The following is a 16,196-nucleotide window of genomic DNA, read 5'->3' on the forward strand; positions in this document are numbered from 1 at the left end:
GCATTCCTGGAGCATGCCCTGCCCCCCACCGCCCACGGCTTCTCTCTTACAAAAGGCAAATGGGGCTGTTGGCAGAGCAGGCCGCCTGCTCGAGTCGGAGGGACGCGGGTTCGCGTCTACATTCTGACATTCACTCGCCCGCATGTGGCACTTCTCCGAGTCTTCGTTTCTGCATCTCTGAAGCTGGAGGTAGGCGTACCCACCTCAGAGGCTGCAGTCAGGACCAGGCGCGACAACGCACGTGGACGTCTCGGCTGAACCATTGCACAGGCTCGATAAATAGTGTCTGTTGCCGCTTTGATTCATAAAGCACAAACAGAGTTGTGTTCTCCTGACACGTCGCCAGTGGATCAAGCTGGGCAAATGCCGGCCCGGTGCTCGTGGATTTTAACCTGGGCCGGGTGTCTGGGGCACGGGCGCTGGGAAGCAGACATCCTGGGCAGCCCCCGAGACCTACCACGTCTCTCCCGGACGTTCTCTCCAGAACCTGCCAGAGCATCTAATCCGTGTGATGCTCAAAGGGGTCCAGGTTGTACCTGCAATGAAGGAAGCGAGAAGGAGCTGGATTTCGGGGGACGAGAGTTTGGGGGAGCAGGTTTGCTGCAGGAGGTAGTGTGCGATGACCCAGGACAGTGGTCCGTAAATGTCAACCTCAGGCCGAGAGACCGAGTCACCGAGACAGCTCTGTGACGGACGGCACAGGGCCGCCGAGGCGGACAGGGATACGTGAAAGGCTGCCCGGACCCAGCACCGGGCCGGGCGCTCAGGAAGACACCTTTCGTCCTCTCTGCAGCCATGGGCAGCCGAGTGGATTTGACCTTCTCTGCGAATTCTTGGCAGCGAGACAGGAGGGCGAGCAGTTCGGTCTCCCCTCGCGTTCACTCTGCCTTCAGCAGCCAGAGATACGTCTGCGGCTCCCAGGGCCTCGCAGAAGGCGGGCGGCTCGCTGGCGGGTGGGAGGCCAGCGTTTCAGGACACGGACCTTACTGTCCACACAAGTGGACACCCAGCCCCTCTTCCCCTGCCTCTCAGTGAGAACGATGACCCTCTCATGGCGGCTCAGCCGCTGCACTGGGCCAGGGGAGAAGCTGGCTCTCGCCCTGCACCTCGGCATCCGGCCTTGAGCCCTACCAAAGGGGCAACCCAACTGTTCTTGAACTTGAATAGCTTCTGTTCACTCTTTAGTGGAAACGAAGAGATGAACTTCTCGATAGATGGCTGCGTCCGTCGGATAATCAGTTATTTTACTGCCCACACTGGGGCACCTTTGAGGGCAACTGTCGCTAAGTCTAAGGGGACGCCGAGACACAGGCACAAACCAGGGCTGTCCAGCAGGGCCAGCCGGAACACCTGCTCACCTACGTATCAGCATGTTGCCTTTTAGTAAAGTAAAGTAGCTCGCACAACATAAATAATACTCAGAGCCCTGGTCCTCAGCAACTCCCAAGGCTTCGCTCGGGGCCAGGCGCCAGCACCTCGGCACGCTGCCCCCTCAAATGGGAGCCCCGGGTCAGCCGCACGTGGGCGCTCCGCAAGGCCCCCCGGCGATCTGATTCCGCGACCCAAAAATAGGAATGCATGACCATCGAGAACAGCGACCTTACTGTACCTACACACAGGACAGGGTGCCGGGGTCAGCTTGGTTCTCAGGTCTGCCACACCAGCCGTGCGGATAGCCACGTCGTCGACGAAGATGGTGCCGCTGGCCGGCTCCACCACATGAAACAAGGCTGTCCCTAGCGACGACTTTTCCGGGGACGATGAAGGACGGCAAACCAAACGTCAGTTTACACGTCCCTCCCGGCCAAGCGTCTACCCAAGGGAGTTTTCAATGCAGTGAGCGTGGCTCTGTGGGGAGGGGACGGCCGTGCAGACAAATGTCTCGCTCTGCGTGTGTTTCAGGGGCCCTAACGGGGTTCACCCGCTGCTCCCCGCGGTGGCTGTTGTCTCGCGACTCATCCTCTGGGCCTCGTTTCACCAGAATGATTCTCGTTTAATTAATTCAAAAATGGGCGCGTGTTTGCTTCCAACTCCACACCCCATTCAACCCGAAACCCTAATTTACAGTCAAGAGATTGGAGGGAGGAGCACGGCCGGTCGGCCCCACGTGCACGTCACCCTCCCGTGTGGCCTAACGAGCAGGCCAGCAGACACGCGAGGACAGCCCGGAAGAAACGCCATCGGAGCCTGTCCTCGCCAGAACCTGTTCTTCCCACAATGCCAGCTGTCTCCCCGGCTTTGGATGTTCAAGTTCAGCTCATCGAGAACAAGCGGGGTGTTGTCTCTGTACCTCATCTGATAGTCTCTGAACATTATCTCCCCACAGCTGGGGCAGGCGTGGGGATGTGGCCCCACTCCAAGGGGTAAGTGCATTCAGGGGCACAGGTCTGAAAGGCAGAAGGACCGAGGTCGGGTGAATGCTCATTCCCGTTTCCGTTCCATTCAGTCACACAGTCACACAGTTCTAGGCACTGGTGTCCGTGCCCGTGATCTAGACCAGCAAGGACCCTGTGCTCACGCCACTCACATTCCGGAGGGAAAGTCAGATGACGAACAAGAAAGGAAATCAGAAATGAAGATAATAAAACAGAGTGTCGTCACGAAATACGGAATGCCCGTGGTAGCAGGGACAGGGAGTAAGGGTAACTGAAGGGCTCAGGAAGGCAGCTGTGAGGCTGTGACGTTCCAGCCGAGACCTGGCATGCTGGCGAGATGCTGGCTACAAGAAGATTCGAGCCCAGAGCCTTCCAGGCAGAGCGGATAGCTAGTGCACAGGCCTCGAGGCCAGAACGAGCTTGGGCACTTGGAGGAATGGAAAGTCCCCACACGTTGCTGGGGCTTAGTGAATGACGGACGACGATAAGGGACAGCTCACGCTGAGCCTCGAGGGCCTGGGCAGGTGTCAGCAGTGTGACCTTAAAGCTGTGTAACAAATCTGAAACAAGCCTTGAGATGCACAGAATTTAACCAGATACGGTTTCTCCATCTGCAGGAGTCAGCGTGGTGGTTAGAAGCTGGAAGATGACAAGAATGGAGGATGCCAAGTTCAGAGTCTTTTAGAGTACCGTGGGAAGGACATTAAGTTTGCAAAGAGCCCAAGAAATGCAAAGTCTGATTAAGGCGTAGAGCAACGTGGCTAGATTACCCAGTTATGAAGGCCCCGTTAGTGACGAGAAATAGGGCCCCCTGAGCCTCACTAGGGTGGCCGACCAGCCCGAAGCTCTGGTCGATAAGCAGCCACAATTAGCCAAAAAAAAAAAATCATATTTTTAGACAGTGAGTATTTTTAACCCCTAGGAGTTTGAGAATTAATAATAAAAATATTTAAGAAAAGCAAAATTGTAACAGTAATATTTTTAGTTTAAGGAATCTACATATTTAGTCTTAAGGATTCACAATATTAATAAAATTCGGGCTTGTGATTCTAATTTGAAATTATAATCGAGTAATTTATTTAAACACGATTTTAAGTTAAATGCTTCCTGTTGAGATACAGCACTGGGATTGTTACGTAAACTTAAAGCCCACTATATCTATAAATTTCATTTATTAGATTTATGTAACCTCAGGAGGGTTTGTTTATTAAATCAGATAATCGAGATACTTAAAAAGGAAACAATTAAAATGTTTTAAAGTGTTTAATAAAGTTTGTAAATAGGGCCGAACCTATTCAAAGGCCTTTAAAAGTGATGACTTCAGTTGGCCAGGCTTGTCTAGCAGGATTTGCAAGTCGAACATAAACACTTTTAAAGAAGAGGTAGACTGTTTTTTTTTTCAATTTATAATTTTCGTCAACCAAATACTAACTTTTAGGAACTACAGCAAGCCGCCGAATTCTCTTCCGTGTACAGAAACTGCCTTGGGGAAATCAGGATTTTGTTGTCCTTCGTTTCTTTTTTAAAAAAGAACCTCTCCCTCAGCAGTAAAGGGGGTGGGGGGCCCGTGGTCTGAGCTCACTTTTTAAAAAGGTCCCTTTGACCGGTGGGAAGATCGGATGAGCAGGAATTCTGCCAGAGGCGGTAGCCCCTGCGGGCACGAACTCCTTACCAAGAGGTAGTCCCGAAGAAGCTCCGCCGACGTGACCTTAGCCTGGGTCTCGGACACCTGGAGCACGCACACCTGGAGCAGCCTGGGTGAGAGCCCCGCCCCGCCTGGGCCGCCCCAGCTGTCACCCAGGACCCCGCGAACCGCAGGCCTGTGTCCCGGACCTGCAGCTGTTGCCGTCGGGGGTTTTATCTTTCAATGCTTCCTTCCAATTAGAACCAAATGACAGTGACACTTTTCCGTGGCACTCCGGATGGTGACGATAGGCCCAGGGGCCCGCTTGGTCACGTGACTCCTGCAGTGGGTGTGGGGGATCCCCCCAGGCTGCACAACTACTGCCACCCGCCCGTGCTGCCCCCTGGTGGGGTGCTGCACCTCTCCCGGTCTCCCCGCTGCACCTGCCCGGAGCCACACCCCCGACATCCAGTGGCCACAGATCAGAGGTGGAGGAAACCGTCAAGGCCACCAGCGTGAGACAGTCCAGGTCCAGACTGGGGGTGGGTGGCTTGATAAGGTCGCCCACCTCAGTCCAGGATCCTCCGGAAGCCAGCCCTGAGAGTTGAGTGCCAGCCCTGTGTTAGGGCAGGGTGCTCGGGGGTCCCCCCACAAGGTGGGTCTCATCGAAATCCCGGGGCCTATGAATGCTGCCTCCCTTGGAAGTGGATCTTTGCACATGTAACTAAGGGTCTCGAGACCATCCCGGATTAGCCAGCTGGGTCCTAATCCAGTGACAAGTGTCCTGATCAGAGAGAGACGGGAGGAGGAGACACGGAGACCGAGAGCAGGCAGCGCGGAGGTGGAGGTGACGGTCATGCAGGCCGAGGGTCGCCCAGGGGGCCGCAGCCTCCGGGAGCCAGGAGAGGGAGGGGCAGATTCTCCGCAGAGCCCTCGGGGGGAAGACGCCTTGACTGTGGACTTCTGGCCTCCGAAACCGTGAGAAGATGGTTTTTCTGGTTTTAAGCCGAGTTTTAAGCTTATGCTAATTTGTTTCAGAGGCCCTGGGAAGCATCCAGGAGGTGGCCCCACGAAGCACCAGTAGAAAAGTGAGTCGTGAGAGGTCGGGTCGTGGGCACTGGAAGCTCCCACCCGCTGCAGCTCTGGGAGAGGCTTGGGGCTCACCTGAGCTGTCCCAAGGAGGCTGGGCCGCACCTCCACTAAGTCCCCTTCGCCATCGCTGGGGCCACCCTCCGCTGTGAGGACCCAAGGCCTGCCAGGGGCTGGGACCGAGCCCCTCCGCACAGCAGTCGGGGGCTAGCTTGCCTGCCCTCAAAGGCCCACGGCACCTGCCTCAGTCATGAGGGCTGGTGGGCTAGAGGCAGGTCAGGGGTGAGCGGTGACCTGGCCAGGACCTGTGGCTGGTTTCCTGGGGGGTGAATGTGATGGTCAGACCCTCGCACTCGTGGGGCCTCATTCTAGTGGGGTGGCGGGAGGGGACACAGCTGTTTCAAGGGACGATACGAATGTCAGTGGAACAGGGTGACACGAAATACGGCAGAACGCATGGCCAGGGCCGGGAGCGACCGCAGCCCCACAGCTGGGGCTCTGGAGGAAGGCCGCGTGTCCTGAAGCCCTCAGGCCAGGGGCTCGGCCGGCAGTCCCGGCTGAGACAGCGCTGGGCAGCAGCGCATGGCCTTGGCGGGCGAGGGATGTGGCCCCACAGCCGGATGAGGTGCAGACCAGAGCGCGCCCCTCGGCAGGCGCCCTCGCTGGCGCCCGCTTCTCTAAGAGCAGTGGCTCTCTACTGCCGGCTCGCGCCCCCGGGGGACATCTGCTGATGTCAGGGATGGCTTGGTTGTCCCCGACTTGGAGGAGGGAGGCTCTGCGGGCGCCTCCCGGCTAGAGAGCAGGAAGGCTGCTAACACCTCCCCCGTCCCCAAAGGACCATCTGGTGTCCCCGCTGCCCGAGACACTCTTCCTCAGGACACAGTGTCCCTGCCCCGTCGTCGGCCCTGCCAGCCCCTCCCGCCTCGTCCCCCACCCTGCTCGAGCCACATGGACTTCTGAGTTCCTCGGACACACCGAGCTCCTGCACACAAGCCACACACATGCACACATGCACACACACGTGTGCACACGCACACACGCGCACACGCACGCGCACACACGCATGCATACACGCGCACACACGCATGCACACACACATATGCACACACACGCACGCATACACACACCCTCCTCGGGGCAGTGGTCCTTCCTGCCCTTTGCCCTGTGCTTTCAAATTCCCAGCATGCTTTTGCTCATTTTATTTTGTCTGGTCCTCATTACAGCCTGTAAGGCGGGTTAAGGCTTTCGGTCTTTGGAGAAACATTTACGAAGCACCTACTGTGTGCTCAGCTCTTGGGAGACAGGTTGTCTCGGTCCGGTTGTCCAGCAGCAGATCCCAAGACAGGCTATGAAGACACGCAGGGAGGAGGGGAGGGACGCGGGGGCGAAACACCAGGTGCCCGTCAAGCCAGTCGCATCTTCATCCCACAGAGACACCGCGAGCCAGGGCCGGACCGTCACGTGGTCGCACTGGCCGCTGGGGGAGGGCTGCTCCCGGGTTTCGTTCCCAGCACCTCCGGCTCGGCCTCGGCTGGCGGCGACCGGAGGGTACCCAGGTGGCGGCCGGGAGTCCGCTGTGTGCCCGCGGCATCTACTGCAGGGTGGACAGGAAGGTGGCCCCTGGCCTCTTCGAGCTTGGGCCGTGCAAAGGACACCCAGGCTGATCTGCCTCCCCGTGCTGCCCCAGGGCTGATGGGACGAGTCCGGGTGTCCCCTGGGAGATGCCTGTCACGCTCTCGTGGAGGTGGCGCTCTCGTGGGATGCTGGCCACAGCCGGGGCACGCTCTTATCCCTCTCCTCCGGAGAAAGGGGCACGCCAGCCCCACGGCAGAACCCTGAAATGTACTCGACTCTTAAACAGAGGCAAGTGGGGCTAGACTGGGGAGCCCCTGCACCCCGCCCGACGGGGACAGCCCGCACACCTCCAAGGCACCGCCACCAATAGACCCATCGTCACACCCTCGGCCCGGGAGGCTGCGCAGTTCTCCGGACACGTCCGGCCTGACTCTCTCTCACTGTGTCTCCCCTGGGGAGGGAGCCACCTTGGCGGGGGGGCACAGCCTAAGGGACGGCAGCCTGGGGCGCAGAAGGGCCCGGGGGCAGCCCCTGCAGCCCGCCCGCCCAGCCGGAGGTGGCGCTGGGCTGGTGCTCCGTTCAGTCCCCGGCGTCAGGCTGTGGCGGGCAGCGCCGTCTTTAACGGGTCCCCGCCTGCAGCTTCCAGACCGTTGAAGTTCCTGATTCCACGTGGCTCTCCAGAGAAGGGGCGACGAGGAAAAGAGGCTCTGGCTTCGCTCTCACCGCAGAACCCCCCGTCCCGCACAGCCTGGAGCTCTCTCGGGAAAGCAGGGAGAGGTGGCTGGGCCCCTCGTGTCGGGCTCAGCAGAGCCATAAAAATAGGCTGTCCTTCCCAGCATGCGCGCGTTTGTCACAAGCACCATTGCCGGTGCCAAATCTCCATTCAGAGACATTTTTATTTTATTTTTTTCACATTTTAACGCCTCTGAATTCAGATGTGCCTTCCACTCGGTAGTGTGCCACGTCGCCTGGCTGGCTGGGACTTGTCTTTCTAAGTCCAGAAGCACACGGACGACAGAGATCTTAGAATGACGGATGGCATCTGATATCTGAGGACACATCCTGAGGAAGGCGGCTCCTGAGCTCGGCCGCTTTGAGGGAAGACTGGGGGGCCTGTCCTTGCCCACACAGGCCGGGCACAGTGCGGGGTGGGTGAGGGCAAGGCAGGGGGCAGCGTCTAGGACACGGGGGTGCAGCTTGAGCAGCCCGGCCCCCTCGGCTCACCTCTCACACCCTTCCTTGCTGTTTTCCCGGGGACCCCTCGCCCTCCACCCAGGCCCTCCCCTCCCTGCCTCACAGGTGTCCCCTGCAAGCTCCCAATGTCACCCCCTCCGTGAAGCCCTCCCTGACTTGTCCCTCCGCAGCTCCCGTGACGCTCCTCACGGTGTCCGTGATCCCCACTGGCCTGTGACCCAGCAGGCCATCGGGACGGGTGTTTTTCCTCCTGTCCCCAGGCCAGCTTCGTGCCTGGCACACGGGAGACCGCCTGGCTCTTATTTGTCGAGAGAATGAATGACCTCATCTCACTGCAACCCCTTTGTTGCTGCGTGACCTTCCTCAACGCCGCGAGGTGGGCCCCCCGCCTGCTTCTGCCTCTGATTAATCTTGTTCATCTCTGCACATGGCTCTGATCTTTTCATATAATTAATAATAATAATAATAATAATAATAATAACAAAGCAACAACTATTGAGGGTGACTATATGCCAGGCTCCATGCTGATCATTTTATGTGTGGTTCCTTTCGTAATCTTTCAAGAATCTAGGAGGTCGGAACTATTATGTCCCCATTTTACAGACTGAGAAACTAAAAGTGGCCAAGTCACAAAACTGGTGAATGGTCGGACTCGGCCCCTCGAGGCTGACACTGTAGTAAACCACATAATTCCAGCCACCCCGAAGGACATGCACCGTGCTCGGCCTGGCCATCCAGGTGGCACGCTCCCCAAATGCTTAGGAGTCTTCGAATGGGACGATGGCAAATACCTCTGACGTCTGCAAACTCCGATTCTGTCAGCTTCTTTTCCTTCCGCTTCCTCGTCTCCCGGAGCCCACACTAGGGCGGGAAATACAGAGCGCTCCGTGTCCGCTCACGCGCCGTGGGCGACGAGGGGCTGGGGCTCCGGCGGTGCCCGCGCCTCCGTCTCTGGCCACGGTGCTGTCCTTCAGGGCTGCCACCGTCGCCACCTTGCAGCTGTGCTCGGGATCCTGGAGACAGAACGAAAAGCCTTCCGAAGGCGAGGGACAGGCCTTCCGCCGGGCTGCAGGTCAGGGGGGCGGCCGTGACCCCTCCCCCCCAGGCACCGGGCGCCTTGAACTGCAGCCCGCGGAGGTGGTGAGCCAGCCTGGCCTAGCACCCCCGCTCCTCCAGCAGCTCCCTGTGGGGCCCCCTCCCACAGATCTCTCCCCCTTCCAGCAAAACGACGTCATCGTAGGACTCCAAGGACGGCAGAGGCGGCGCGGCAGGCGACAGTGAACTTCCTTCTGCTTCGGGAGAGCACGGGGGACGCCGGGCCGACCGGCACGGCACACTCAGCGCCCCGGGCTCAGCACACACGAGGCCTCCTCCTGGCCGGTGTCGTGACTTGTCCCTGGCTGCCCGATCATGCGTCCCCGTGGGGGCCGCCCTGTGCGTTAAAGGACACTCAGCCTCCCGGGCCTCTGCCCCCAACCCCAGCTGTGACGAGTGCCCTGTAGGGGGCAAAATGGCCCCAGCTGCACGCAGTGATCTCGTGCCCACAGGTCTCCGGAGTACACAGGGAGCCTTTGCTTGTCACTGCGAAGCCCATTAAATCTTCCTTGGCTGCTGCTTCCTAAATGAGCTGCCTGCTAAGACGCCGGATCCTAGAGATCGGGGGTGTGAAAGTGACAAACACATTGCAGCCGAGGTTTGGGGGAGCGGGGACTCAGGGACGGCCCGCTCTGTCACAACCTCCTCTAGGCCAGGAGCAGGAGGCTCCCAGCGGTCCTGCCCCCGGGCCGCACCCCTGGCCGGAGGCGTTTCCGCCAGCTCCGTCTGTGCCAGGAACACGTAGCAGGCTGCGTAATGATGGCGTCCCACAATTTTTGCCCAAAGCACTTCTGCTTTTCTGATTCGAGTCCCTTTCATTTCCATGTCACTCCCGAGATCAAAGACTTCCGCCAGGAGCCTTGGCATTTCATTTGGGATGAGAGGTGGGCAGGACCCTGGAGCTGGCGGCTGGCCTGAACAGACCCCCGCAGTGCAGGCCAGAGGCCGTGCCCTGGACCCCGAACGCCGAGTCGGATCCACCTCTGACGCTCTTGTTCAGAAGCTTGAAAGCAGTGGTGTGTCCTGTGGAACGTCGGGGGAGAGGCAGGCGCCAAGGGCTAGCGACAGCAGTCCGGACACGCTGGGCAGCTCCAGCCTTCTGCCCGCCCTGGACTAGCTGCCCAGCTCCCTGCCCACCTTCCCGACAGTCTGCGCGGGAACAGCCTGGCCTTCACATGTCCAGTTGGGACACTTTCTGACCGAGCCTCTTCCTGGAAATAGCCGCTCACCTCTTCACGGCCCGACCTCCCCTCTCGTCTTGCAGTCCCACCCTCCCCCCCCGGCCCTCTGAGGGAAGCAGGTGGCTGTGTCACCAGCCCGTTTTCCAGACGGGGAAGGCGAGGCGTGGGTGTGGGACTTGTCACAGCCCACGGCCTTTTCTGCCTGTGTGGGGACACGCGTCCGGGCCTCGGGAGCTCCTGGCAAAGCCCCTCTGGTCCCCGAGCCCCAAGCTCACTCCAGGGATCTGAGCAGCTTTGTTCTGCAAACTCGCAAAACCGGACCCCAGGCCGGCCTCATTCCACTTGTTCTCTCAAGTAACAAGAGCGATGTCCAGCCCAAGCACCCAGAAGCATCTGGAAGCCTGTGGGCCCCAGAGTGAAAACCGGGAGAAGATGAGGTCCGGGAAAAGCCAGGCCTCGAGGTGATGAAGCAGCCTCGGCCAACAACCCTCCCCCAGACGACAGGCCAGTTAGAAGTGGCCCCAGGAGTGAGCACGCTGAACCCAACACAAGGGCAGTTGGCGCCAAGTCCCTTGTAATACCCCCCAGAACAGACCCGGAGGGAGAACTCGGAGGGGAGGACCTGGCTTTCCCCGCACTCTTGGGACGTCAATGGCCGATAGCCGAGCGGGGGGCCCCGGGCTTTCGGGCGGCCGTGGGCTGAGCACCCGGCTCCACTCACCTCCATCAGGTCTCCGTGGGGGAGGCTGCCCAGGTCCTCCTGGAGGGCACAGGCACGAACCGTGGGCCGATCCCTGTGTGTGCCATTACCAAGGGCATCGCACCCTCATGCTTTCCCGGATGATGTCACCTTTGGCGATCATACTTTTCTCCAAATAGCATGTTCTCTCTCACATTTCCGTGGAAGATCCATGCTTGCTGGGAGGCCAGGGTCCTGCTGACCGCCGCGACCCCTCGTTGTAACTGCATCTGGAGCCACAAAACCAGAGAGCCTTCAGCAGCAAGCCTCACGGACTCCTCCTTGGGGGCCCATTGCACCCCTGCACCCCTCATCCCATGAGCATTCATTCTGAAGGAGCAAGAGGGTGGCGAGATGTCTCGTCCACACTCTGCAAAGCTGAACTGTGCCACTCAAGGGTCCCGAAGTCAAACCTCTGCAGGGAACCAGGCAGGAACATTCTAGAAGGGGCAGTGGTGAGTGCTGTTGCTAGCTGGAGAGCACAGCTGCAGGGGCGCTGCTAACGCACACGGTGCCGCTGAGCAACCCAAACAAGGGGCCTCTGAGCGGACCCATCGCAAAGGCTCCCTTTTCCTTCGGGGGTGCCGACTGGATTCCCCCTCCTCAGCCAGACCCCAGGGGCGGGGTGGGTCCTGTCCTGCTGTGGGTGGTGGCCCTGGCGTGCCCCGTCCCCAGGGAGTAGAGTTGTTGCCATGCAAGGCGGCAGGCCTGGGGCAGCTGGAGTTTCTCATTTCCCAAAAGGAACAGAAAATCTAGTATCGTGTGGCCATTTGGGACTTTCCAATGAAAAACATGCCCGGGCTGCAGTCTGTCCCCGAGTGCCTGAGTTCACCCGAGACGGCCCCACGTGGGCATCTGCCAGGTAGCCATAGACACCAGGGGTGATGTCACGTTGACAGCTGTCGGGAGAAGGGATGTGGAGGCTGGCCGTGGTGCTTGGGGCTCAGGCTCACGCAGCAGTGTCACAGGGACAGGGAAGGAAGACAGCCAGGTTGCTCAAGGGTGTGACACCACTTCCCCTCAGGGATGGTCCAAGAGACAGAGGACATTAAACTTGCAGAAGAGAGAATGGTATCAATGATGGCATTGATGATGATGATGATGATGATGGTGATAGTGGTGATGGTGATGGTGATGGTGATGATGGTGATGTGATGGTGATGATGATGGCGATGGTGATGGTGATGGTGATGATGGTGATGTGATGGTGATGATGATGGCGATGGTGATGGTGATGGTGATGATGGTGATGTGATGGTGATGATGATGGCGATGGTGATGGTGATGGTGATGATGGTGATGTGATGGTGGTGATGGTGATGGTGATGGTGATGATGTGATGGTGATGATGGTGATGATGGTGATGGTGGTGATGTGATGGTGGCGATGGTGGCGATGGTGGTGATGGTGATGGTGGTGATAGTGATGGTGGTGATGGTGATGATGGTGATGTGATGGTGATGATGATGGCGATGGTGATGGTGATGGTGATTGGGGGGACGTGATGATGGGACAGCAAAGTGGGCTGCACGCAGTGGGACTGAGCTGGGAACCGAGCTCGACCGCGCTCAGCTGACCAAGTATCGTTCCCAGGGACCGTGCGTCAGACAGCCTCAGTGGCTTCGAGAGGTAGCCCCCACCCCAGCTGCTGAGCTGGACATGGCGTGACAGATGGGAACCTCTCCTTCTATGATGCTCATACGGGGAAGCGTGAGTCAACAAGGCGGGAGGTTAAACCACTAGACACGAGAGTAATGCCCGGCCCTCTGCAGCAAGGTCAGCACTGCCACCCTGGGGCACCGCTGTGCAGTTTGCAAGACAACCACGTGCAGGAGCAGGCCGGGCAGTCACAGGCTCAGTCTCTGCTGTGTCCTCTCCTGTGTCCCCACGCAGCTGGCTGGCTTACTGACCTCGCTTCGCTTTTAACAGAAGCAGCGTTGCGTGGTGGGTGGGAAGCCCTCTGCCACCACTGCTAGCTGTGTGGCCTCGGCGAGTCATCTCACTGCCTGGGTCTCAGGTCCCTCAGTCAAGAAGTGGGCATGGCCATAGTGTCTACCTCCTAGGTTATCGGGTGGTTACGTGAGTTAATCATGTACCTGCTCATAAACAGGCGCTATCATCATCTGTCATAGTGCTCCCACGCAAAGTTAAGAACAAACCCGAAGAGATTTACAAAAGCTGGTCCGTGAGCCCAGCTCCCCAAACGGGTCGTCTACTCTGCGTTGAAATGGGCCCCAAACACCTTTGGGGTTTGAAGAGCAGAGCTAACAAAGTCGCCGTTGCCTCTCAGCGTGAACTGAGGATTGGCAGCTGCCCCTTTGGTCCTCCGGTCCAGCAACTCCTGGGCCGATGGACTCACGCCATAGGCCTCCAGCCTCTGGTTCTTGAGAAAATGCTTTTTCTGATTCTCCACTTTCTTTAGGTCACTTTTCCTGCTGGCTTCTTGCTCCCGTGTCAAGGTGGCATTTGCTAAAAGCAAAACAGTATCTGGGTCTTCTGGCCGGGTGATGTGAGACGGGGGACTTTTAGCTATAAGAATTTTCTAAGATTAAAGAAACAAAATGAACTGGGTAGACGTCATCCATTTGCAAGAATCATCCCAATATATCTTCTTATGACCCAAAATCTCGATCTTGGCGATTCTACCTAGGACATCCAGGAAAGATATTCTTAAGATAGTCCCGTAGGAAAACCTGCAGCGGAAATAGTCCACCAGCTCATACTATCTGGGACAGACGGCTCCTTAAACGCAAGGCCTATGTGGGTCACCCGCGTGGAGAACGCTGATGCCGGCGACACTTCACCCTCGCGCCCTAGAGAGCCAGCTTCTGCCCGTCTCTGGGTGGTGGGCTTCGGTGCTTGGCGCTGATGCTTACGAGACCAGGCTCACGTGCTCATCCTCCGCCGTGTCCGCTTCCTAGCATCCCACTCCGCTCGGCTCCACAAAACATTTGCCCAGTGCTCGCTCAGCACCGGATTCCGGGGTACACGGCAGAAAAGCAAATGTGAGAAGGTGTTCTCACACTGAAGAGATGACAGTCCCGGGAGAGCTGGGACGTGCACCGATCATTTCAATGAAATGCGACAGGGACCGAGCACCGTACCAGCCAGCGAAGGCACACGTGGCTCCCCATTCTGAAGGTCCGTGTAATTGATACCTGAGCTGAGTCTGTACAGAGGCTGTGCAGGCAAAGGTGACGGAGGGGAGAGGGACGAGAGCTTTCTGCTACGGGGCACGGCGTGAGCAAAGGCAAGGGAACACGCAACAGCGTGGGTGGTCGGCCTGGGGGCACGAAACGAGAAATACTGGGTTGCCGAGGCCCAGAGCTCAAGGCCGGAAGGTACAGGGAATGAGGTGGGGACATAGCTGAGGACCCGTGATGGGGGTCTCGGCCTCGCTCCTGGAGGGGACGAGGATTCAAGGATTTCTAGCAGGTGAATATCGGTAGTCAGACCAATATTTTAAGAGCTCTCTGGGTGCTGAGTGAAATGTGACTTGGAGGAGGACAGTGTTAGAAAGGGACAAGGGGTCCGTAGCCACCGTGATGGTTCAGGTGAGGGGCGGTGAGGCCTTGATGACGGTGACGGTGGTGGGGTCAGAGTGGAGGCTGAGAAGTCGAGACACAGCCTCGTCCCGCTAGTCTGAGATTCCCGATAACACCTATAATTAACGTGGCAGCGCTGAGTCTTGTGTTTGGTTTAAAAAGCGGTAACTCTCCAGTGTGCCTCCTACTCAGTCTCACAAACGGTACCTCTTAAAATCGAGGGGATCCAGCCACCTGGAGATGAGCCCATAGGGCTCCTGGCAGCTTGGGTGCACGTGGCAAGGGAGAAGAAGGCTGCAGACAGCTGGGAGGCTTGGGCGACTTCCAGATTTCTGGCTTGAGTGACATCTTTCAATCGGTCCGCGGATGCGTGAGCGTGCTGTTCTTGGCTGGAGGCCCTCCTCCTGTTCCTGTCCTCACCGCAACCTCACAAGCACGTCACCGGCCCTTCCGGCCTGTCACTCACTTCCTCATGCGGCAGTTACGGGGGCACCTGGTCCTATGCTAGACTGAGGCTCTGGAGAGCAAAGCCTCTCTCCTTCCTTGTGTCTGCATGTCCCGCGGTGCCTTGTGTACGGGAAGGACACAGCTGGACAAAGCAGCTGAGCAGTGCGCAGATGGGGGGCCCCCACCCTCGTCATCACTCCCATCGCCACGCCCATCATGGGACAAACTAGGGAGGCGCAGCTGGAATAGCTCGGTGCAAACCCGACCCCACGCCCGGAACAACTTAAGACTTCAGCTTGGATAAAGAGCGGGGGGCAGGGATATGGCCTCTCTGTTCAGAGACTCTGTCCTCAGAGTCACTTTCCTCAGAGGGCAGACCACTGATGACACTGCCTGTTCCCTCCTCCACGCCCATGTATGGACCGGACCCCACAGGGCGGGCCTTCTCCCCACGGCCACCAAGGCGCGACCCAGCCCTCCGACGGGCTGACACAGCGCCCCCATATCTGGGAACCTCCCCTGGAAACGAGATCCCCCTGCCCTCCTCACCCAGCGTCAGCTGTACCTTCATTCTCAAAGACACGCTGGCTTCGGCCACCGCTCTGACCGAGAAAGGCGAGATCGCGAGTGAGAACTTCATCACGTTAAACGTGGCGATCGCGCAAATGCCTGGACCGAGAGAGGGCGGGAGCATCACACCGGGACCGAACTCCGGAGCTGAGAACCGGTGGCCCGTTTGGGGTCCTCACAGGGACATTTTTCATCCCATGGCTCAGGAATCACGGGTTGGCACAGGGGTAGCAACATCTTACTATAGTTTGCTTTGGGATTTTCACCAAAATGGTGGGAAGTTTGATCCCCTAGTCTCTGTCAGTCCAGAGAGGATAAAGTGTGAGCGGTCAGCATGCTCAGAGGCCCCAGATCGTCCTGGATATAACAGGCCATGTGAGGGGTCGGATTTCACGCATAAGTCTTAAGTTTGAATAATCTAAGAGTGAGAATAAGCCACTAAAGGTTTTCCAGCAGGGGAGGGACAGGATGTGACTGGCATTTGTAAAGGTCACAAGGGCCACTGAGTGCATATGGATTTTAGGGGGAAGGAGGAAAGGAGGGGCTTTGCAGTAAAATGAAGAGGAACGGACCCCAAATAGATTCCGGATGTGGAGCTGACAAACGTAGAGCTATTTTCGAGCTTGGACAGCTCACCCTTTAGTCTTCAAAGCTGGGATTCTGTTCCTGGTCACGTGCGTCACCCCCATGGCTTTGTACACAGTGGGAACTTAGTACGTGTTTATTGACTTAATCTGACTTGTTTTAAATGGAGTGAAATTG

At 58.1% G+C, this 16,196-nt stretch overlaps 1 protein-coding gene across 1 annotated transcript in view; it reads right to left on the bottom strand.

Moving 5' to 3' along the window:
- Positions 1-16,196, bottom strand: part of ABCC12 (ATP binding cassette subfamily C member 12) — a 55,450-nt gene that overhangs the window by 31,769 nt on the left and 7,485 nt on the right. Inside the window, 15 exon segments of the mRNA XM_015586890.1 lie at positions 457-536; positions 1,600-1,635; positions 1,637-1,750; positions 2,197-2,234; positions 2,236-2,357; positions 2,360-2,387; positions 4,048-4,129; positions 4,443-4,596; positions 8,649-8,718; positions 8,757-8,870; positions 10,855-10,927; positions 10,984-11,150; positions 13,113-13,216; positions 13,219-13,414; positions 15,430-15,533. Coding sequence (XP_015442376.1) covers positions 457-536; positions 1,600-1,635; positions 1,637-1,750; positions 2,197-2,234; positions 2,236-2,357; positions 2,360-2,387; positions 4,048-4,129; positions 4,443-4,596; positions 8,649-8,718; positions 8,757-8,870; positions 10,855-10,927; positions 10,984-11,150; positions 13,113-13,216; positions 13,219-13,414; positions 15,430-15,533 — 1,482 coding nt within the window.

This window comes from Pteropus alecto, unplaced genomic scaffold, assembly GCF_000325575.1.
Source record: "Pteropus alecto unplaced genomic scaffold, ASM32557v1 scaffold123, whole genome shotgun sequence".
Classification (NCBI taxonomy): domain Eukaryota; kingdom Metazoa; phylum Chordata; class Mammalia; order Chiroptera; family Pteropodidae; genus Pteropus; species Pteropus alecto.